This window comes from Rhinatrema bivittatum, chromosome 3 (assembly GCF_901001135.1).
Source record: "Rhinatrema bivittatum chromosome 3, aRhiBiv1.1, whole genome shotgun sequence".
NCBI classification, from domain to species: Eukaryota; Metazoa; Chordata; class Amphibia; order Gymnophiona; family Rhinatrematidae; genus Rhinatrema; species Rhinatrema bivittatum.
The window spans coordinates 383,968,462-383,991,632 of record NC_042617.1 but is presented as its reverse complement, the minus strand read 5'-3'; the positions used below and the strand labels follow the sequence as shown (position 1 = coordinate 383,991,632).

At 40.5% G+C, this 23,171-nt stretch overlaps 1 protein-coding gene across 3 annotated transcripts in view; it reads right to left on the bottom strand.

Annotated features, from left to right (window-relative positions):
- The window catches only part of COL12A1 (collagen type XII alpha 1 chain), a 359,822-nt gene that overhangs the window by 151,361 nt on the left and 185,290 nt on the right, over window positions 1-23,171 (bottom strand). For 2 of the 3 annotated variants that reach the window (XM_029595614.1, XM_029595613.1), the window contains 7 exons: window positions 19,655-19,924; window positions 15,976-16,242; window positions 15,097-15,289; window positions 6,584-6,705; window positions 1,862-2,011; window positions 1,655-1,774; window positions 1,383-1,547 (listed from right to left, as the gene is read on the bottom strand). In XM_029595614.1, the coding sequence (XP_029451474.1) occupies window positions 1,383-1,547; window positions 1,655-1,774; window positions 1,862-2,011; window positions 6,584-6,705; window positions 15,097-15,289; window positions 15,976-16,242; window positions 19,655-19,924 (1,287 nt within the window). The remainder of the gene's footprint in view (window positions 1-1,382; window positions 1,548-1,654; window positions 1,775-1,861; window positions 2,012-6,583; window positions 6,706-15,096; window positions 15,290-15,975; window positions 16,243-19,654; window positions 19,925-23,171) is intronic. The other variant, XM_029595615.1, reaches the window with a different exon arrangement.

Genomic DNA, 23,171 nt, shown 5'->3' with positions numbered 1-23,171 from the left:
CCAGGTGGACCCTACCTGTCCCTGGATCCTCGTTGCCCCCATCACTGGGGGGCCAGGCTCCCAGTGTGATCCTTGAGGCCAAAAGCTTTCCCTACCCCAGGTTGAGCATGTGCAAAATCATTGTTACTTTTCATACAATGAAAACAGTTTTAACATAAAATTGTCTTACCTCATATCTATCTATTTAAAGAGATTTGCATGGGTAAAATGCATTTTATCTATGTCCAGTAAACTGGCTCTCTGAAAGGAGCCCACCCTCCATACGCATGGACATTTAGCCGGGTTGAAAAGAGGAGTTCCCGGGCTTGTGTTTGCCCTGGGGGAGGAAAAGTGTGCGCATCGATGGCACGTTCAAACGTATGGGCATACTTTCCCCACGAAATTCAGACTGCACAAAAAGCAGTTGCAAGTGACCACATACTTTCCTTTTGAAAACTGATGCAAAGTCCATGAGTTAAAAAGTAAGGCAATTTTCAAAATTGCCCCCTTTACAGTATATACAGAGATAGGGGAGTCAATAAATACGGTGATCTGATGCTGTACTTAAATTTACCATTATTGACTCTCCCTCATAGAAGTATATATTTCAGTGTTATCCAAAATTTAGCATGGCTGAGGTGTTCGTCACATCGGTGCTTGATCGGTAAATGGAAAACTACATAAACTGGAATCTTTTTATTAGACTAACAATACATTTCTTGACTAGCTTGTTGAAGCTACACGCCCTTCATCAACTCAAAACCTGCTCAGTTCATTTGGGAGTGGAGCTCTGAAAATCTCGTCAAGAAATGTAGTACATTAGTCCAATGAGAAGGATTCGCCTTGCCTGTGTTTTCATTCATTGACCTTCATTGCCATCCAAAATTTAAAATTTTGGAGGAGGAGAGATTTTAGAATTTAAAAACACTTCAGAGACTCTTTGAGGGTAATTTTGTAACGCTGCACATAAGTTATCCGGCAAATATGCAGATAACTTACACCAATTTTCAAAGCAGACTTACGCGCATAAGTCTGCTTTGAAAATTATCCCAACAAAACTTTCTGCACACAATTCCACCTGCTATTTGGTGAGCAGGGTTTGCCAAGAGAATTTACAGGAATATTTTTTTTAAATCAACTTATGTGCATTAAGTTCCAAACTTGCCCAGAATCCTCCCCCTAGAACACTTCTTTCCAATGTCCATAAAAGTACACACATACAGGGTATATGCAAGTAATTTTATGAGTGTATCAGTCACACAAGTTTCCAAAGGGCCATTTCTGCAGGTAAAATCACTTCTGTACATGCAGAAATCCCTTTGAAAATTACCTTCCCTAGGTCTGCCTGCCCTCAATCAGTTTTAATTATGTTCTGAGAAAGACCTGAGCGGACCCAAGCTTACCAATTGCATAAAGTTCTATCCCCTGCTCACGCAGCTTGGTTGATGGAACAACAATGTCATCCTGTGATTTGCCATCAGTGATAAGGACTCCAATATGGCGGGCTTTGGGCCTCATGCCAAACTCTGATTTGAAGTTGTTCACCAGGATGAAATTCAAAGCCATGCCTAATATAACATAAAGAATGGATACTATCAGTCTATGTTACAGAAGTGAAAAGAAAACTATGAGTACAAATATCACTGATCAAATGACAAAAAAACCCTTAAGTTACCCGTAAGAGTGTTTCCTCCTTTGTAAGGTAGGTTTGACACTGCATCCAGTAAAGTCTTCTTGGTTTTGTAAGCATTTAGGTGCCACTCAGTTCTAGGATCTCCACTATACTGGGCAAGACCTGAAAAATGAATACACATCTGTCAGATCATCAATAAAATCAAAGAGACTAATATTTCTAAGCTACAGAGACGTCATTACAACTTACCGATCTGCACTTTGTCAGGACCAATGTCAAAGACATTAACAACGTTTGCAATAAAGCTTCGGACTGATTTGAAATTTGGCCGACCAATACTCCATGAGCCATCCACCAATAAAACAATGTCCGCAGCTGCTCTGGTTATACACTCTATACCTGTCATGTCAACAAGAAGAAAATGTGTAAGGCATGTGACGCCGTGTGCTTCTTCTCAAAACTGACTTGCCTGTCCGTCCTGTCCTCGTTTTCAGAAGGCTTTTACCACTGGCACTGAAACTAGCAACCTATTTGCTTTGGCGAGTCAACTTCATAACTACTTGGCACACAGCCCATTCCTGCTGAGTGTCGTGAACAGCGCTTTTATGATGCCTTCCATTAATGCCAACCGCTTATTGGGCATTGACGTTCCATCGCCTTTCTACCTGGCACATATTATTAACTGCCTGCGTGGGGAAGTCTTTCCTTTGCAGGCCAAAACCCATAACTTATGCTGTATGTTACTGAGGCTACCGCTGGTTTTGACCCCAAGCTACAGGAAATCATTTGAGTTCAGCTGCCCAAAGAATGTGAAGTTTATTTACCGAAAGCATTACTGTGCTAACTCTAGCACTGCTACTGCCACTGCCCTGTACCTGAAGCTCAATATATTCAAAAACTACCACCCTGAATCATCTTTCAAATAAACTAAAATTAAGATTTTAACTTTTCACATATCTTTCATATGTAAGTGAGCATGATCTTTGTAAGTGTATTAAGCTAGTCTACAATTCTGCAAAAGACAATATTCAGCAAACAGCCAGCATCATACTTAGTGGCACTGTGAACGTGTTTCAGGTTAAAAAAAAAACCAAAACATTATTTCATTTGAACTGAAACAAATAAAAGAAATGATTGCAGATGGTGCAGAAAGGTGCACATCTTAAAAAATGTCAGAAAAGCAGGAGTGGGAACTTAGAAAGAGAAACACGCACACACATTCAAATTAGGAGATAAAGAAAGAACAAATAAAAACACATATATACAGATGCAATCCTATGCAAAATTCAAATTATCCAAAATGTGGTTGAGAGGCAAACAATAAATCAAACATAAAAATAAAAAATGTTCAGTGCTGCCATACACAAAAATCACAAGATATGTACAAAGTAGAAAATCACAAGTGTTTAAATAATTATAGCATCAGCCATCATGAAAATATTGCTTTTTTTGTTTCCTGAAGATTTTGTTACCAGATGCATATTTTCTGGCTCCTTGCCATCACAGCTTCTGGTCTTTATATGGAAACCATCCCAATGGAAAAACTCAACGCACATTCATCACAGTTGAAAGATAATGTGGTTTCACGTACTCTCCACATAACTGATCCAATATTGCAGGCTGGGGAATAACTATTCCATGTACTGTACCTGAGGATTTAAAAGTATGTTCCTGTTCTGCGTAGAAAATACAGATCTAGACTTTATCAACAGAGTTACAAATCGTTTCATTTAAAAAAAAAACCAAAAAAACGTATTCAGTCAAAAAATGTGCATGCATATACTTTTCCAACTACTTCCACCTATATCTGCTGAAACAATTTACATTCCTAGGTTTCTTGCATTCTGCCAAGCTCTCCTGAGAAATCTGAGTAAGAGGGTACATTAATTAAAGAGCAAATGGCCCAATCAGCCTTCATTTTTTCAGCAATATTGTCTTCCTGTGCAGTAAATGGTGCCAGGCTCCATGCACTAAAATAGCTGTTTACTATCAGGACTCATAAGAGCCTAGAGGAGCAATAAATGCACTAACATAAGCATTGTAAATACTTTTATTAAGTTACTGTGTCGCCTGAAACCCTGAGGAATCCTCTTTTTCTGGCAGCATGCAGCTTAGAAGTCTGCCACTCATTCCTTCCTCCCTTAGGATAAAACGTTCCTGTCTGGGAGCAGCAAATTCTCTTGAGTCCTACAGTTTAAAGAATGCTTTATTTTGTCTGACGCTGGAACACAGCTGTCTACGTATAGCAACCATTACTATGTTGTAAAACATTTGGAATTACAGACAGATTGGGGGAGGGGCGGAGGTGTCTATATACCTGTTGCAAAAAAAATGTGAATTGATCATTTTCCGTAGAGCTCACAAAGCTAAGATTACATGTGTTCCCCATTTAACAAAATCATGCCTTCAGAAAAGCAATGTAAATGTAAAATAATACATTTAGTTTCTTCTTGGAATTGGAGGGGGATGTGGAGCCACAGAAATCAGTGAGGTGGATCTGCCCACACACAGTTCTGAGAAGTGAGAATAGTAATTATTCAAGTATTTGCAGCAAGCATGCACTGTCGATGGACCGCATAAGGATGATGTTAAGGGCACTAATACAAGGTGTTAGAAAACTGAGCTGTAGGTTGATTGTGCAGCTTCCGCTGGCTACAAGAATAGCCCCATTCCCTTCTTGGAAACCAAGTGGATTAAGAGAACATGGGAATTCATGGTCATGAAGAAATTAAAACACAGAAGACTGGAGAACGAACATAGATATTTTGAAATCCGGAAGCCCACTCATTGACTATACAAGTCAAATTTATGCAAGGGAGAGTATGTCTCAGCAGCGGTGACCCGTGTACATGTTTAATGTAGTGACCTGCTTGCATTTTGTTGATTTTAATGTTACCCTAGCCATGTCCTTACATGACTATAATGCAATGTGATAGTGACGGTAATTGTTTTTTGCGCTGTTAAAAACTGAATAAAGATTAAGACAAATAAATAAATACAAGATATATTAAAATTGTTTCTTCTTTCTTCTCTTGTCCTGTCTCCAGTGGACAGGAAAAAAAAACTGATCATGATGCTCTTCATTTATGTACTGAAAACTGTGAGCAAGTCACCCCTTTCTTATCTAAATTATATCAACCCTTCTCCTTTAACCTTTCATCATGGGACACACTAAGGGCCGGATTTTCAAAGGGTTATGCGTGCAGGGCCTATTTTCAAAAGGCCCGGCAACGCGCATAAAGCCCCGGGACGCGTGTAAGTCCCGGGGCTTTACTAAAGGGGCGGGGCGGGTAGTCCGGGGCAGGGCGGGGTCAGAGGCTCTCAGCACAGGGGCCATTTGTCATTGTGCGCGGGATCGCGAGCCGGCAGTTGGCCAGCATAAGAACATAAGAAAATGCCATACTGGGTCAGACCAAGGGTCCATCAAGCCCAGCATCCTGTTTCCAACAGTGGCCAATCCAGGCCATAAGAACCTGGCAAGTACCCAAAAACTAAGTCTATTACCATTGCATACGCAACTTACTTCAGCCCCAGGGCTGAACTAAGTTTTAAAACAAGAAACAAAAAAAGAAAAAGGTAGGCATGCGCCGACCCAATTTTATAACTTGCGCGTGCAAGTTATAAAATCGGGCGTACATGTGTGCGCGCCGGGTAGCGCGCGCACATGTACGCCCACGAGCACATTTCAAAATCTACCCCTAAGGTTGTACAAATCATTGGTGAGATCTTATTGGGAGTATTGCATCTGCTCACAAGGGCCAAGGGAGGTAGTCAAAGGACTAGAAATAGATCTACTATTGGGAATCTTCTGGGTATTTGTGACCCAGACTGGCCACTATCAAAGACAGGATGCTGGGCTCGATGGACCTTGATCTAGTCTAGCATGGCACTTCTTATGTTCTTACATTCCACAGTGAGATTTAATGACCCAAATATACATACCTAGAGCAGAGAGGGAAGATGGGGGTTTTGATGGAGATAATCAAATGTATTAAAGGTATAAATAATACAGAAGAAGCATTAATTTTTTAGAGGAAAGGACAATCTAGCATGGGATGAGCCTGAAAGAGGATGGATTGAGGAGTAACACAATGAAATATTTCTTCACAGAAAGGGTGGTGCAGGCATGAAACAGTCTCCCCCCCAAAAAAGTTTCAAAATGTAAAAAAGCATCAGATGGTCACCAGATGAACTTTGGTTGTGAGAAAGTGAAGGTAAAGCTGGTGTTCTAGCAGAGTATGCAGTATTGTAGCCAGAAGTGAAGATGGGCAGACTGGAAGTTTCTATCTAGACCTCCAGTTTTTATTGCTCGCCTCTGAAGTTTCTTCAACACTGCCGCAACATTTTTGAAGTGTTGCGGCCATAAATGCGCACAGTACTCCAATAAAGATCTTAGCTATGTTACAAAGCATGGAAAAATTATTTTGTTTTGATCATATTAGGGGGTCTTATTTATTTATTTATTTAAAGCTTTTCTATACCGACTTTCATGATACAGATCATATCAAATCGGTTTACAGGGAACAGAAGCATTATAACATTAACCTTAACCAGAAGGAGCAAAAGGTTACAATAAAACAGGGGAATGTAACTGGGAAGATGAAAATGCAGAGGGGGACTTGTCTTATCAGTATTCCCCCAATATTGGGGGGCCATAAATATACTGGCCTATGATCATAATCCAATAAATGTAACTCTCCAACTGAAACCTGGATTAAGTATTAATAATGATTTTGTTTGTGAGTCATCTTTTTTTCATCCCTTCTCTAATTCATACATCTTATAATGCTGAATGAGGGAATTCTGGGTGAAAAAAAAAGATATCATAAAATCACAAATGACATTTCTCTGAATTTTATGCTTGAAAATCCAGACGTGTCTGACAATCCTAGATGCACCTGCTACAGGAGACTTGTGCAAATAAGCTGCAGATGCTTTTTATCTTCATTTCATTTGAGCGTGTTTCTTTACCTGAGAATTTTAGTGGCGCATCTGGATCATCTGAAAACGTGGTCATTTCTTCTCCAGCTAGAGGGTTACTCTCTCCCCCATCAAACACTCCAAAGACATTTACTTTATATGAAGTGCCTGCCCTGCAGCGTTAAGGAGATAAAAGGGAGTCAACCTTTGCAAGAATAAAGCGACAAAAGTGAATAATGCAAACTAGTTTTTACCCATATCAGTCTTGGGATAAAGTTCTCAGTCTGGATCTACAAGAGGAGGTGCCTCAAAAACACTTCTTCTCAAGATGGTGAAAGACTGTCAATCCAGCAAACAAGAAAGCATGATTAGATGATGGATATCCTCTATTTCAAAGAGCGTTACCGGCAGATGGGTACAAAGGCTTTATTGGGTGAAGTTCTTAGAAGACAGTGATGAATTTTCAAAAGTCAATATATTCAAAGAATCAATATGTCCCCTCACATGATCCCATGTTTCACCTGAAGGCTGCGCTGCGTTGAGTGTGAAGGCAAAAGCTCAATCCCATAGGAGACACATCCATAATTTGAGACTGAATTACTAATGAGTCTCCTATGGGATTCAGCTTTTGCCTACTTAGTCCCTCCTGACACAGCCTTCGGGCAAAATGCAGGACCATGTCAGGGGACATACTGACTCTGAATATATTGACTTTTGAAAATTCATCACTGTCTTCTAAGAACTTCTCACAATAAAGCCTTTGCAGCTATTTGCACCTATCTGCCTGCATGCTTTCTTGTTTGCTGCCTTGAAGATTCAAGCGTGATTTCCTCCTCCATATTGATTTTTTCGAATGTCACAATCTAAACACTGGCCCAACTCTCTTGTACATTACTTCAGGGGGAGGGAATACTAGGTACCATTCATGCCAAGCTGAAAGTAGCTATGGATGAGCTCTAGAGAGCGAGATGCATCCTACCTTTTCAACCCAGTCCTCGGGGACTGCCTACTCTTCCGGATATCCATAATCAAGATGCATGAGAAAGATATGGATGTACTGCCTCCATTGCAAGCACATTTGTCTCACGCATACTCTTGAGAACATCCAGAAAGCCAGGCTGGCTATCGCAGTGATATTCACTTTGGTCCTTAAGGGCTCTAAACTGGTCAGGTTTTCGGGACATCTTCAATGAATATGCATGAGATGCATTTGCATACACCTGAGGCCATGTGCATGCAAATCTATCTCATGTACATTCATTAGCAATATTTTGATAACCTTTCTGATTTGCGGCACTTAAGGTCTGTCACTGAATACCATTGAGCTGGTACCAGCTTGAGAAACATTGCTCTCACAGCAAAGAACACTGAAGTACCTGATCCTGTAGTAGGAGAGTGGGAATGAGAGAACCGGGGAAACAAAGGGCAAAAGACAATGAATGATGATACCATGAATATTACCTTGAACTCTGACTACTAAAAGAGAGTCTGGTGCTTATCCCCAGTCCCTCCCCATGGGCAGGTCCATTGGAAATTTGCAAGCACAACGTAATTGAAGTTCAGCAGTTCCCACTTCTCTGAAATGTTAAACATTTTGGGGGCAATTTTCAAAAGCACTTAGGTGCATAGGAGTGAATTTTCTAAGGGGTTTCACATGTAAAAATAGCATACACCTTTGTAAATAGCATGTTCACATGTACATGCTGTTTTATAAACATAGTACATGTATGCTTTCTGTATGGCGGATATATTTTAATGGGTTTAAAAGGACAATCTAGGGGCTTTCTGGGACAGGGATCAGTAATTGCACAAATTGCAATTTTGTAAGAGGTAGATGGGCATGCAAATGACCAAACATTTTTACATGCAAATCACATCAGAGTAGTCTTCTGTCAGCAGCTTTTGGGTGAGAGGTCTGAGTAAAATACTGGGGGTGAAGTGAAGTGCTGGAGGGTATAGGTGAACTGGAGAAGGACTGGGTGAACTGGTGGAAGTATCGGCAAATTGATGCGTCCAAGCATGTGCACAATTAAGTATTTTCAGAACAATATACCGGTAAGTGCATACTTTATAAAATGCCTGCCTCTGCATTTAATTCAGGGTTATTATGCAGACATGTTATATTTTTTACACACCTACATTGGAAGCATTTTCTGGTATTGAAAATATATGCGATTTCAACATACGTGAATGCATTCAGGGCAGAAATACATGGTATTGTATGAACTGTGCATCCCATCTCAGTTTATAAAATACTTTCTTAAATCTCCTTGTGTCCAAGTAAACACACAAATTGCATACTATGGGCCTTTTTGAAAATTAGGTTCACAAAACCCAGTTTAGTGCCCATAAGGGACCCTTTGAAAATAGCCCCAGCATGTTCGCGCAGAAAAGTATCCCTGGAGCACGACCGCACGCATATTTTTCTGTGCCTGCCAAATAGGTGCTCTGGGGATAGCAGATGAGGATGGGATCAGGGGTTATGTGCCTACTTTGGATTTTCAGAAGGTTTCAGAAAGCATGCATGTAAAGCCACCCTCTGGATCAAGTGTAAGTTTGGGCGTGCATGCCTTGCCAGGTTCCGGGAGCGCCCGTGAATTTTTCAAAGTGGATTTATTCACTTAAATCCATTTTGAAAGCTCAGGCTACCGTCTGCGGGTTACAAGTACCTGCACACGTTTGCCTACGCTGGCTGCCTGGAAATGACCCTCCCGCTGCCTTCTTTCTGGTGGGTTAGCATTTCTTGGCAGTTTTCTTCCTGGCTAACTTTTTTTTCTTTGTTAGCTTCCAGGTTTATATGTTTGAGCAAGCTTAAGGTCAATGGTCCTCACTAAAGCTAAATCGATACCTGGGGAAATCCCAGCTGTGAAGGAGAAAAGACTAAGTGATGGCAGCCTTACAGAAAAGTCATTCTAGAGAAATTCTATAAAAAATCAAGAAAAATAACATATTTACTGTTTTCCTGCAATTCTTATGACACTTTCCCCACAATTTCCCAGTGGATTTACCCACAGGGGAAGTTACAGGATTATCTGAACAGTTCTGTGTAAACTATGGTATGTCATAAATTAACCAGTGGTAAAATAAGCAGGTGGGCATGTGAGTGCACGAAATAAAACATCAAGAGTAATTTAGAAAATCTTCTAAAATGCTAAATTACAGTGAGCGCACATCCATCATAATGAGAAAAAGAATTCTTCCGTTTGACAGCTTCGTTATGGCCAGGTGACAGATAACCTATCGCCTTTCCTTTTATCTTTAAATATAGTACCGAGTACTTCTCAAGTGGAAAACAGATGAACCACGTCTCTAAAATTCTCTAGCCGGCAGTATTCTGGTGGCCATCTGGGGTCTGGAGAAAACTGTGCTGCCTTTGATAGGAATAGCATAAGGATTATTCAACAAAGCTGTACCACTCACAAGGACCCTTCTTCCAATATACATTCAGATCTGAAGGAAAGATCACACACAACCAACTCAAAGAATCCTTACACTGAACCAATAAACAGCGAGCTACAAAAGCTTCCAGATTTGGTTGCCCAGTTTAAAAAGGGAAAACATTTCCTTCTATTTCCAGATGAATGGATTCAGCACCAGTCACTTTTGTTTCAGCCAGGTTCACAACAATATGATGAGGAGGAACATAAATACTACATTTCCCTTTCTTCTCAAAGAATGTGTAATAGTTTGGAAGTTGTGATATCTCCTCTCATTTATTTATTACTCATATTAATAAAACTGCCCCTACAAAAAGGGCTCTGGGCGAGACAGATATTTCCAACATTAAACAAATATAAACAAAAATAAACAAAATAGAAAAGCAATAAATATAAAATAATACATTCAACCATGTAACAAACAAAATGTTACTCATAGACGTTACTGTTGATGAGCATTTTGAGTCTCAATGGTCCAATAAAAAACTTAGAAGGCTCTGAAAAGTCACGGGCCACAACATCTAAATATAAAACATTTTTTGCTGTTCCATAAAAAAGATATTGCAGTCTCTAAAATGTAACCGCTTTCCTGAGACCAATACAGCAACAGAGCATGGTAATCCACAGAAATGTTGCAATTAAATAGAAATGAGAAGAGAAGAGCAAAGAAGAGAGGATACCTTTTATTGTAAATGAATGTCTGAATTCTGGACAATAATTTGTTAATGAAATTTGCATATTTACTATTCTTATAACTGTAATCTCCGGTTTAGCTATAATTGCTTTAAGCCTCCTTTTTTGCCAGAAGAGATTGCAATTTGTTTTAATTTATAAGTGTTTGAGCAAATGAAGAAAGGGAGGAAGGATGTTAAGTAATCCTGAGGCCTATGAACTAAGCCACAATCTCTCGAGAATAATATGAAGTACTTTCTATCAGAGATCATGCGAGACAAGACAGATTTCTTTAGCAAACCCCATTGTAAGGCAGAAAACAGACCTGTGTCTCTTTGAGTTAGTTTTGCAAGCTTCCTCACAAACTCCAACACCGACAAAACATACAGCAGAAGATTTTGCTTCTGCCTTTGCGAAGAAAATAAAACACATCCAAGCAGAGTTTGACTCTGATACCACCTCATCTATATCTGATTCACCTGAAGCTCCTTCCTCCCCTGAAGGCACTAGAATCTCCATATGCAAGTTTTCTGCCTTCAATAAGATCTCACCTGCCAGCTTGCAAGTAATCTTGAGGCAAATCAACCCTTCTTTATTGGATCCGTTACCCTTCAAACTCCTAAAAAAAAAATCTGGTCTTGGGTCTTTCCCCATTTTTAACCAATATCATAAACATCAGCCTAGGGCAAGGATTTCTACTGGGTGACCTTAAGGCAGCAAAGGTCTGCTCAATGTTAAAGAAATATCATCTTGATCTGGACAGTACTCACAACTATAGACCTATCTCCAATCTTCCTGCCCTCTCTAAAATTATAAAGAAAGTGGTCCTAAACCAACTCTTAGGGGTAGATATTCAAACGCTACTTAGCCGGATAAATTGGACTTATCTAGTCTGCCGCTGAATATCTGGCTATATCACTTATTTGGTTAAATAGCTGTATAGTGAGTGAGCAGGCATTGGGTGTAACTAGGCGATGCTACCTTTCCAGATAACTCAGCCAGATCAGCTTTTAGTACCATTGACCATCATTTGCTGATTAAATGCCTGATTAACATTGGCATTTGTGACTCTTGACAACTGGTTCAAATCCTCTCTTATAAACAGAACCTACCAGGTCAACTGGAACTTGGTCTCACTGAGTCTTCGATACCTCACTTGTGGTGTTCCACGGGATTCTAGTCTATCACCTACACTTTTTAACTTGTATCTTACTCCCTGGCTACCCTGATTCAAAGCCTTGGCTATTTTTTTTATACTGATGATATCCAAGTTGTCGCCAACCTGGACTTTAAGCCCTCAGCTTCTCTGGGTAAATGTAATGGGGGCGTTACTGAGATCGCAAATTGGCTTTGTTCATCCAAGCTCAAAGTAAACCCTGAAAAATCTAAAGCAATGAGGTTTGCCAGGAATATAGACTTACAAAACCTTCCTTCTTTGATGGCTGGCTCATAAATACAGCTTAAGGGTGTTGTCACCACTCTGGGAGTTAAATTCGACCCTGCACTTAGCTTCTCTCCATCTATCTCCAATCTTGTGCAATGGACCTATTATTTTCTATGATTTAACTGAAGACTCAGACCTGCATGATCTCAAAACACTGATTTATTCATTGGTTTTAAGCCATCTCAATTACTGTAATGCCTTGTATCATGGCCTCTCTTCTAATCTCACTAAAAGGCTTAAGATTGTACAGAATAGTGCTATCAAACTGATTTTGGGCAAGAATAAATTTGATCATGTAACTCCGTTGCTACAAGACCTCCCCTGACTACCTATCTCTAGTTGCATTTAATTTAAGATTGGATATCTTACTTTCAAGGCATTTCACTGGGGTATTCCCCCATACCTTTCTAAATTTCTTATTCCACACCAACAGGAAGAGTTTTGCATTCTTCTCAACATGAACTGCAGCAATTACCTTCCCCAGAGGAAATCCATTTAAAGGAACTCAGGAGATAAGCTTTTCTTACTTGGCCCCTAGCCTATGGAACTCCCTCCCACTTTCCCTATGTTTAGAAAAGAATTTCTCTAAGTTTAGGAAAGGCCTCCAGACATGGTTTTTCACATGAGTTTTTAATAACTAGACAAATTATATAAATCCTGTCTTGTTACTGGCTCCTTGTAGTTTTTGATTATTTTACTATCCATAACTTGCCTTTACTATTTTATAATGTTTTTTATTTGTTTTTATATTGCAATTTTTTGTTTCTCCTTGTCATATGATTCTTATATTTGATTATTTTTACAAAAATTCTTGAGGCCGATATTCAGCCGCTGAGCTGCTGGCTGAATATTGGCCTCAATATACTGTGGTTCAGTCGCGCCATTGAATATACCTGGCTATCTTAAAGTTAGCCACATAAGTTTATGTGGCTAACTTTAGGACAGCCCTACAGCGTGAGCAGAGTTAGACATATAAGTTAAGCAGCTCACTCTGAATATCAGAGTTAGTTGCATAACTTATGCGGCTATCTCCACTCCTCCTCGAAATGCCTTCCACCAACCCTCGACTTATGTGGCTAGTATTTAGCTGCATAAGGCTTTTAATATCGCCGGTTAGCCATTTAGATGAATAATTTTTCAGTTATCCGTCTAAATGGCTTTTGAATATCAACCTCTCTTATTTCTACTAGCCGCCATACCAATTTTATGCCAGTTATATTTGTTTTTTATATGCTCTTTTGTCTTATATTTTATATGGGGGTTGCTTGCCCCAACTAAACTTTGATCTCGGGCGAGTGAAACAGGATTTAGTCATTAGTGCTGATTTTCAGTGCGATCAGCTAAAGTTTAATAAATCTAGCCTGTTAAATTGTTCTGCTAGATTTAACAAGATATTCAGTTGCATTTTTAGCCAGGTAATTGCAGCTGACTATCCAGGTGGAGATAGCTACGTAAATGTAAACATTTATCTTTTCTGCTCAGGTTTCTGAAAATCTGCCTCACAGTTGCTTATAGGCAACAGAGTACCCTATGGGGTACGAGAACTGTCCCGTTGTCATAGGAGGATTAGGAGTAGTATTACTGTGGGTTTTAGTTTCCTCATATGAGAGACAGTATGGGAGAGTCATGTCACCATTTTAGGGTTTGCACTCTTTATTTATCCCCTGTAGGGGAAGCATGGCACTATACTTGCTACTGTCTTCTTTACTTTTCCTAGGAAAGGACTCTTGGGCCTTGAAGGATGAGGCTTGAGTATGGAAAAGTAGAAAAGGCACCTTTGCCTAATCTGATTATGTATTTTTGTGAGCATTTTGTTTTCCATAGAAAGAATATTTTTCCAGCCTTTCCTTCTTTCTCCTGTGACATTATTTGTACAAGACACAGTAGTACCCTGGGGCCTGGTGGCTCAGTGAATGCCATCTAAGAGGAGCAGCGTCTCTCATCCGGAGAGGAGGAATGAATCTGGGTTCATTCCTGGATAGAAGGAGATCTGTGGCAGCCATACAGTCCTAACCACATCTACATCAGGATGCTGAAGGGAGATGCATGGAGATGCCCTCCAGGTACCAGCAAGGGAAGGAGAATCACTAGACAACTGGACTAAGGAATGAAAACTGGAAATTTACTTAAGTATATCCATTTGGGAGTAATCATCCTATTCACCAAATTCTGGGAGGAAGCTTCACATCTACCCTGGAAAGGATCAGGAATGAGAAATATCAAGTGAAATCAGTAACAAACTGAATTAAACTGGGATCTTGAGGTCACAAATTTATTAAAAGAACCAAAGCTGTAAATAGATCGCAGAGAATAAAAACTTGTAACGGAACATTTTTATCAACTTTCTTTCATTAATCAATAAAAGTTAAATTGGAAACCACCAAATGCTTCCAGCATGATTCTTACTACTATATACAAGAGAATATAATGTTGAATTAAATACGGAGCAATGCTCAGGGCCTAGGAAATAATATTACCCCAGATGGGGAATCTTGAATTTTCAAAGTATATTAACATCAGGAAAGAACTTTACCAGTTTAAGCCCTATGAGGTGTGGCTTTTTGGGTCTTGTGAAGGGACGCTAGCCCAGGGGTTACATATAAAACATTTTCTTTCCAGATAAACTTTACCTTAACATAGAAATTAACTCCACAGCATTAGGGCAATTCGTTATTACCTCAAATGCATTGATATGCATATATGTATCATATGTATCTAGTTAAAAACCCCAGCTTCTTTTCTCTGTTCCAAGTTATTACTACCCTGTTTTATTGTAACTGCAACCCTTAACTTTCACTTGTATATTATTACTATTACTACTACCTTTTTTAATTTTTGTTATTTATTGTTATTTATGACCTCTTGTTACCTCTTCACTTGTTAATTGTAAACCGACATGATGCGATACCCATCGCGAATGCCGGTATAGAAAAACTTAAAATAAATAAATAAATAAACCAAACTTAATTCAAACATGTACACATACACATGCCTAGAGACATTCACTGTACCTGAGTTCCTCTAATACGACTGTATTGTCATAGGGGCCAACCACTAATTCTCCAAGGTGCCTATCATCTCCATCTGGATGAAATGTGATTTTATAGCCCTTCACCTCCCCTGGGGCAGGCTCCCAGGTCACTCTGAAAGTTGACATTGTGGGATCAGACGTTTGGAGATTTCTAGGTGATTTGTACGGTGAGGCTATAATGAACAAAGAAAAATATTTTTAAAGAAGACCAATGTTTTTCTACATGGCGGCTTGAATGACTCAGTGGACTACAAGAGGAACAGAGTTTTTTTTTTCCCTCCAGCTTACCAGTTCAAATCGAATTTGAGGTAGAGATTAGAAACAGGTTGGTTTTTTTCACATGATGAAATTTCTATAGTAATGTAGTAGTTGTTATTGGCAGAGAAGGGCCTTTTGGTCTGCTTATCCCGCCCAGTTACCAATCTCAAGGGAGAATTCATAGCTGTGCAAAACCTTTTCACCCTTAGAAATAGTGCCTCCAGAACCAGATGGAAGCTAAATGGCAAGGTGCTGTGGGAATACTATTGTCTTTGTTGTATCTTAATAAGTAAATAAAATAGAATCCTTCATTTTACTGCTGTCACTATGACATCCTTTTGAACACTAAAATTCACTATGATTAGGAATACAGAATAAATTATATTACTTACAAATCAAATATTACACTTAATTTCATTTATACTCAGTTGTCCTTTTTCTTTAGCAAAGACTACCAAAATTATTTTCCGATGATTAAGAAATTTGTATTATTGAATGCATTTTTAATGTTCAGCTATCGCTTATAATTGGATGTACATTTCTAACCTATCATCATGCAAACTCTACATTTAAGACTTTTCTTTACATGCATAAATCATACCTGTAGTCCCTTCTCCTTGCCTTGGTTTTCCATCACCCGCCTTATAAACTGGAATCACAGTGATGTCATACGTGGTTAGCGGCTGGAGTCGCCTTAATACAGTAGATGTGACAGCACCTGGTATTTTGGCAACCACCTGCCTCCCGCCAGGGCGTGACCGGTAGATGACACGATAGTTCACAACGTTCCCAGGTGCAGGCTTCCATGTAACCTTCATTGAATTTTCCGTCTCGTCTGATACCACCACGTTCTTAGCATTGGGCGACACTGATTGGAATAATACAAAAGGCCTAGCATGAGTCTCTGCAACCGCCTCTCTTCAGAAGTTATAATCTCTGTGGGAGTGCGACCAAAGCAGACGTCCCCACTTTTGAGAAGCTGACAACACAACAGCAGCCACAAATGAAACTTAGCTCCTGTTCCCATGCATGAGCTATGAAGTATCCAGGTATAAAACAAATGTAGCGCTTTGCAAGTTTGCAGTCAGTCAGTAATCCAGCATCTAGTTAAGGGGCAAGTATTCTTGCTAAGAAGCTTGGGTATTTATATTGTAGGAACTTTAAAGGCAAGATTCGTTTTTGATATGAAGTCGTGTAAATGAAATGAAAGCAATCGGCAGATATTTAATTCAAATTTTGGAGGAGATGATATCGGCTAACATTGGATTAACAATAGGGAAGTATATGCTGTAAGCTGGTAATACGATACACATGAAATATTTATACGGACGGTAAGAAATTTTTCCTGGTACTATTAAATAAATGGTTGGTGTTCTTTAGAAATTATTTTCATTAGAAGAAGACTGAGTAATATTCAATATTTTTTAATTGTAGTCCAAAGCTTTGTGGGGACCATACGCACCTTAATGAGATGTGCATAGTATACAGTTTTGAAGACAGCGTCTTGATGTGAGATAGAGAATCATAGAGAGGAAGATCAACGACAACACGCTGAAATTCATCCAACGTTTTAATGGATTAATTGATGAATTCAAGGGTTAAACATCGCTTACATTAAACCCATAATTCCACAATATCTAATTTAGAGAGTGTCCCTGATGAAGCCTGCTAGTTCAGGCGAAACAAGAAATCTCGTCGGGAACAATATATAATGTGTTAGTGGATTCATATGAACAATTGGGTGTAATATATAATGAGCTAGTGGATTTATGTTTATAATTGTTGGAGAATCACATGTGTAAACGTTCATAATTGTTGGAGAATCACATGTATAAAGGTATATAGATGCACATGTATTATATGTTTTATGAATGAATGGTGTGAATGAAATGAGTATGAGTGATAAATGATGATGTATAACATGTATTTGTTAGATTTTTATTAATTGTAGATGCATAAATGGTCCACACATAGTGCGGACAAACAAATGTAAAAAATTGTTTGTATATTGAATAAAAAATCTGTTTGGCATTTAATAATTGCCGAGTTTTCCTCTGGTATGGTAGCATAACTGTTCAAAAATATGAGCACTGCTTAGTGTCCTCGCACGGAAATGCAAAGGACGGCATTAAGCATTTCTCCCCCCCCCCCCCCCCCATGCAGAGAGATGCGCTGGCTGAACTCGTGTTCTTAACGGTCGAAACTTCACACCAGATAAAAGTAGTTTCTAGTTCATGTGCTAGCAGTGTCAAGAGAGAGCAAGAGAGGCCTAGGGTGCACACAGCAACTTCCCCTTGCAGCAATTTCCATTCTTGGGGGAAAATGTTACTTGCAAAAATGATTCCCATTAGCAGCCCCAACACTCATCTGCAGTCAGTAAGCTGCAATTACTTGCCGAGATTCTCAGGAGCCCGGATACCGCTGCTGCCAGCTCAGAGCCCCGGCCACGGGAAAGAGCCTGCTTGCTGAAAGCTCTGCCCACTTCTTGATATAAAATGTGCGTTCAGCCTGAATGCACATTTTCCAGTCAACGCACTTTTTTAAAATTTCCGATGCAGTAGCATAGCATTAGTTAACTGCATTGGAAGCTAAAAAAAAATTTAATCTGTGCATTAAAACTGTGTGTTGAAATCCAGCATACAGATTCTTAGGGGCGGATTTTAAGAGCCCTGCTCGCGTAAATCCGCCCGGATTTACACGAGCAGGGCTTGCGTGCCGGTGCGCCTATTTTACATAGGCCTGCCGGCGCGCGCAGAGCCCCGGGACTCGCATAAGTCCCGGGGTTTTCCGAGGGGGGCGTGTCGGGGGCGGGGCCGATCGGCGCTGCGTTTTCGGGGCGTGTCAGCGGCGTTTCGGGGGCGGGCCCGGGGGCGTGGTTTCGGCCCGGGGCGGTCCGGGGGCGTGGCCGTGCCCTCCGGAACCGCCCCTGGGTTGCGTCTAGGCGCGCCAGCAGCCCGCTGGCGTGCGGGGATTTACTTCTCCATCTGGGAGGCGTAAATCCCCCAACAAAGGTAGGGGGGGGTTTAGACAGGGCCGGGGGGGTGGGTTAGGTAGAGGAAGGGAGGGGAAGGTGAGGGGAGGGCGTTAACGAATTCCCTCCGAGGCCGCTCCGATGTCGGAGCGGCCTCGGAGGGAACGGAGGTAGTCGACGCGCGCCGGCTACACGAAATCGGTAGCCTTGCGCGCGCCGATCCAGGATTTTAGCAGATACGCGCGGCTCCGCGCATATCTACTAAAATCCAGCGTACTTTTGTTTGCGCCTGATGCGCCTACAAAAGTACCCGAGGGTGCCCTGTATGAAAATCCACCCCTTAATGCATAGATTATTGCATTGGCCTGTTAGACACAGAGGGGACGATGCAATAAATATGCACAGAAAGTGGGCGCTGAACAGTCAGCGCCCGCTTTCTTAATGCGCCCCAGGCGCCCCCAAGGGGAGTGCCATGCAATATTTAAATTAGGGGGTCGCGTTAGTAAGGAGGCGCTAGGGTTGCTAACAAGAACCCGATCGGCGTCAGCAGTCTGCCAGTTAGGAAAACAGACGCCGAGTTTATCGGCGTCGGTTTTTCCTAAACGCCGCACAGCCAGGGGGTTCAGGAAACGGACGCTTGTCATTCGAGCGTCTGTTTCCTGCACCCGACTGCCAGTGGGAGGATTTTTTTCTATTTTTTTAACTTTATTTAATTTTGTTTTTCCTCCTACTTAATATCGCAGGCTGGCGTTAATTGCTGAGCGCTAAATGTGCGTCCTAGACACACATTTTTTTTTTTTTTGCATCTGGAGTGAATGCTAATAGCCTCAAACACATGCATTTGCATGTGATTAGCGCTATTAGACTCTCTCTGCTTCGGAGATGGGTTGAATAGGCGCTAATCCCCTTATTGCATTAGGGGATTCATTAGCGCCTATTCAACCCGCGTCCGACTGCGGGTTATACAGTGCGCTCAGCTGAGCACACTGTATTGCATCGGCCCCAGAACCAGGAAAAAAGGACCAAGTTCTGTTTAGAAGAGGAAGGAAAATGCCAAGACACTAGAATTATTATGGCCCTTCTGCAAGTCTACTCTTGGCATAACTCCATTGCTCCCGGCCGTCTTCTGAATCAGTGCTTTGGGTTTGAGAGTTCATGATATGAAGTACTGTTATGTCATCTTGTGTACAGAAGCATCAGTACAAAGAAAAGCAATTAAATAAGGGAAAAAACAAGCATTAAAAAAGAACGATCCCAATTCTTGGCAACACTGAAACTGTTGTAGAATAATAATAATGCTCTGCCGTACCTTCGGTTGTTGCCTCTCCTTCAATGGGTTCTCCCTCTCCACTGCTGTAGGTAGCAAAGACTTGGATCTTATATTTCGTTTCTGGCTGCAGGTTTTCAATCACAGTATTAGTTGTAGTACCAGGAATAGACTTTTCTCCGGCATGATCATCGAGGAGTGAATTCCATACTATTCGGTACTCACGAACCATCCCTGGAGCTGCTGTCCAGGATACGCCGATGCTAGTATCAGTAATATCTTTCGTTATCAACTCTCGAGGTGAACCGACTTCTGTAAGAATAATGGAGAAGCTATAAAGTGTACCTTCTGTGGCAATTAACAAAACAAAATAGTTCTATTTCTTTTGATCTAAATAGAGAAAGTTTCTTATATACTCCCTCGCACACCCATTATCCAGCTGACAACACTTGTTTCAACTTTAAGGGCCTCATTTTCCACGCCACTCGCATGTGATAAGGGACCTTTCGCACGTGAAAAGTCCCTTATCGTGTGCGATACCAGGATGGGGGTGGAGTCGGGGCAGAGTCGGCCCCGGAAGAGGAGGAGTCGGGGCGTCACCGGGGCCGACGCCGCAGACAGCAAAAAGGTAAGTGCCTTTTCGCGGCAGCTTTCGCTGCCGGCTAGCACAGGCCCTCCCCCTGTTTCGGCCCCCCGCCCCTCATCTTCTAAAGTATCGCAGGCCTGCGATACTTTAGAAAATGAGGCCCTAAGACTTCCTAACATGCACACTTTGGTGTGGTGATGACCATTAGGACTGACGACGTGAAGTCAATAGGAAGAGCACAAAGGACGTCCTCTCTGCAAAGCAGTGTCCGTGCAATGTCCTATATGCATAACTTGTCACTTTCCTCTTACACAAAAATAAAATTAATGACTTAGAATGTGTCTATGCTTTTTAAAATACTATATATTCCTAAATTTCAAGTTATTTTGGTGAAAATAGGGTATTAGGCCTTGCTGTTAGAGCCAATACCACATTTATAACGTTGTTCTTATGGGGAAAATGATTTTGACTTACAACATTTCAACATAAGATATGGTTTTCATGAACCAATGATGCCTTAAGTCTGAGGATTTCCTATATTATTATTATTATTTATATTGTATGAATACCTCCATGTTTGTATACATAATAAGCTGCAAAGGATTCTCTTATTAAACAACTCTGAAAACATGCTTTATTTTCCTAACTTGAAATTCATTTCAGTTATTCATAGGAAATTGATTTATAAGGCTTTACTATACCCTGCTATGGTAAGAGTGTAGATTGCACTGTGACATTTTACTGTTTCATTTTTATTGTTTTTATTGTAAACGGCTTAGCACAGTAGGACCACTGTAAGTGGAAAATAAATGCTTTAAATAAAATCAATAATAAATCATAGGTTAAGCACAATGTAGAACAAGTCCAGATATAAATAGATAAATAAATAAATAGATAAATATTGTCTACTCTGCATGAAGCCAAGTTTTTGTTCTCACTGCCCGTCCAAAAGGAAGATGCAGATTTTATTTGTATTGTGTCACTTTGTTCTCATCAAGCCAAAAAAAATGATGTGGGTCACCATTCACACCTTGGTTGAGGGCCCTTATCTCCTGTTCAGAAATACACGAGGAGAAAGCACTGAACCCAGCAATGCCATTGTCCAATCGGATAAATCAGAAAAGATTCAGCTAATGGAGTTTGAACTGGAGCCTAAGAGCTTGCATCATCTCTCTAGTTGTGACTTCTCTGCAGGATTTTCACACTTCACACTTAAGAAAAAATGTTCAGTAGTCCAGTGCTGCACTACTTTAAAGTCAGGAATGACATATCTTTGGATCCAGTTTTATGCTGACAGCTTCGCTCTGCTGGGTATGTGGTCCTGCCCACTCCTTTCCTGCGTGGGATCCTGTATTTGGACATTCCCTCTCTCTCTCTCTCTCTTGTAAACAAAGATCCAGTAAAGTGTTGCATGCCAGCATGTAAACTACTGTACATGTGCAAAATGTACTGGAAAATAACTCGGGGAATGAAAAAACAAGCACACAGTGACTTTTTAACAATGTCTGAAGAATCCGAGAATTCAAAAAGGGTAGTCAGAGAAGCAGAGGTAGCAGAAACTGCGTAACAGAATATAAATTAGAAAGGAGCCCACCCAGTTGGAAAGCAGCAGCACTACTTGTTACCCTGGAGGAGGCATGGCCAGGGGTTAAGATAAAGCTTAAAATGTAGCCTCAGATACTGCTAAATAATGGCATCTACCAGCTAGCCAGAGGATACACTTACTTCAACCAGCTTCATAAAGAAGTGATCAGTGTAACACAGGCCACTAAGCTATTCAGGGAGGGGGTGGGAACTAACAGAGGAAAGGAGAACGTAAGACTTGCCATACTGGGTCAGACCAAGGTCCATCAAGCCCAGAATCCTGTTTCTAACTGTGGCCAATCCAGGTCACAAGTACCTTGCAGGATCCCCATGGATAGATGGATTCCAAGCTGCTTATCCCAGAGATAAGAACTGTATTTCTGCATTAATTATTAAACTATTAATAATGGTTTATGGACTTTTCCTCCAGGAACTTGTCCAAACCTTCTTTAAACGCAGTTACACTAATAGCTTTCACCATATCCTCTGGCAACAAATTCCAGAGCTTAATTATGCATTGCATAAATAAATATTTTCTCTTATTAGTTTCAAGTATATCACCTAGCAACTTCATTGTGTGTCCCCTGGTCTTTGTAATTTTTGAAAGAGCAATCGATTAATGTTTACACATTCCATTCCACTCATTATTTTATTGACCTCTATCATATCTCCCCTCATCCATCTCTTCTCCAAGCTGAAGAGTCCTGACCTCTTTAGCTTTTCCTCATAGGGGACTCGTTTCATCCTAGTTATCATTATTACTATTTATTTATTTATTTATTTGTATACCGTCAATCTGAGTGATCAATCTTGGCGGTTTACAGTACATTGAACAACATAAAATAATAGCATACATAATCTTAAATTACAATAAATTATAACCTAATATACATAACTTTAAATAAACAATTATAATCAACTTAAAATGCTCAATCACTGTTGTCTTTTGGATATGTGATGTTAAACAGCCATGTTTTCAATGCTTTTTTTAAAGATCTTACTGTTGTGGTTGCCCTTCTATGTATCATTTCTAACTCTGCTATATTTTTTTGAGATTTGGTGACCAGAATTGCACACATTATTCAAGATGATGTTGCACCATGGAACGATACAGAGGCATTTTGATATTCTCTGTTTTATTCTACATTCCTTCCATAATAATCCCTAGCATTCTATTTGCTTTCTTGGCTGCTGTGACACACTGGGGTAGATTTTCAAAAATACACGCAGGCGTACTCGTGTGCGTTCATGTTATAAAATCGAGGGTCGGTGCACGCAAGGGGGTGCACACTAGTGCACCTTGCGTGCGCCGACACCTGCAGCCTTCCCCCGTTCCCCCTAGCCTGATCTTCCCACTCCTTCCCCTAGCCTTTCCATCCCCTAACCCTA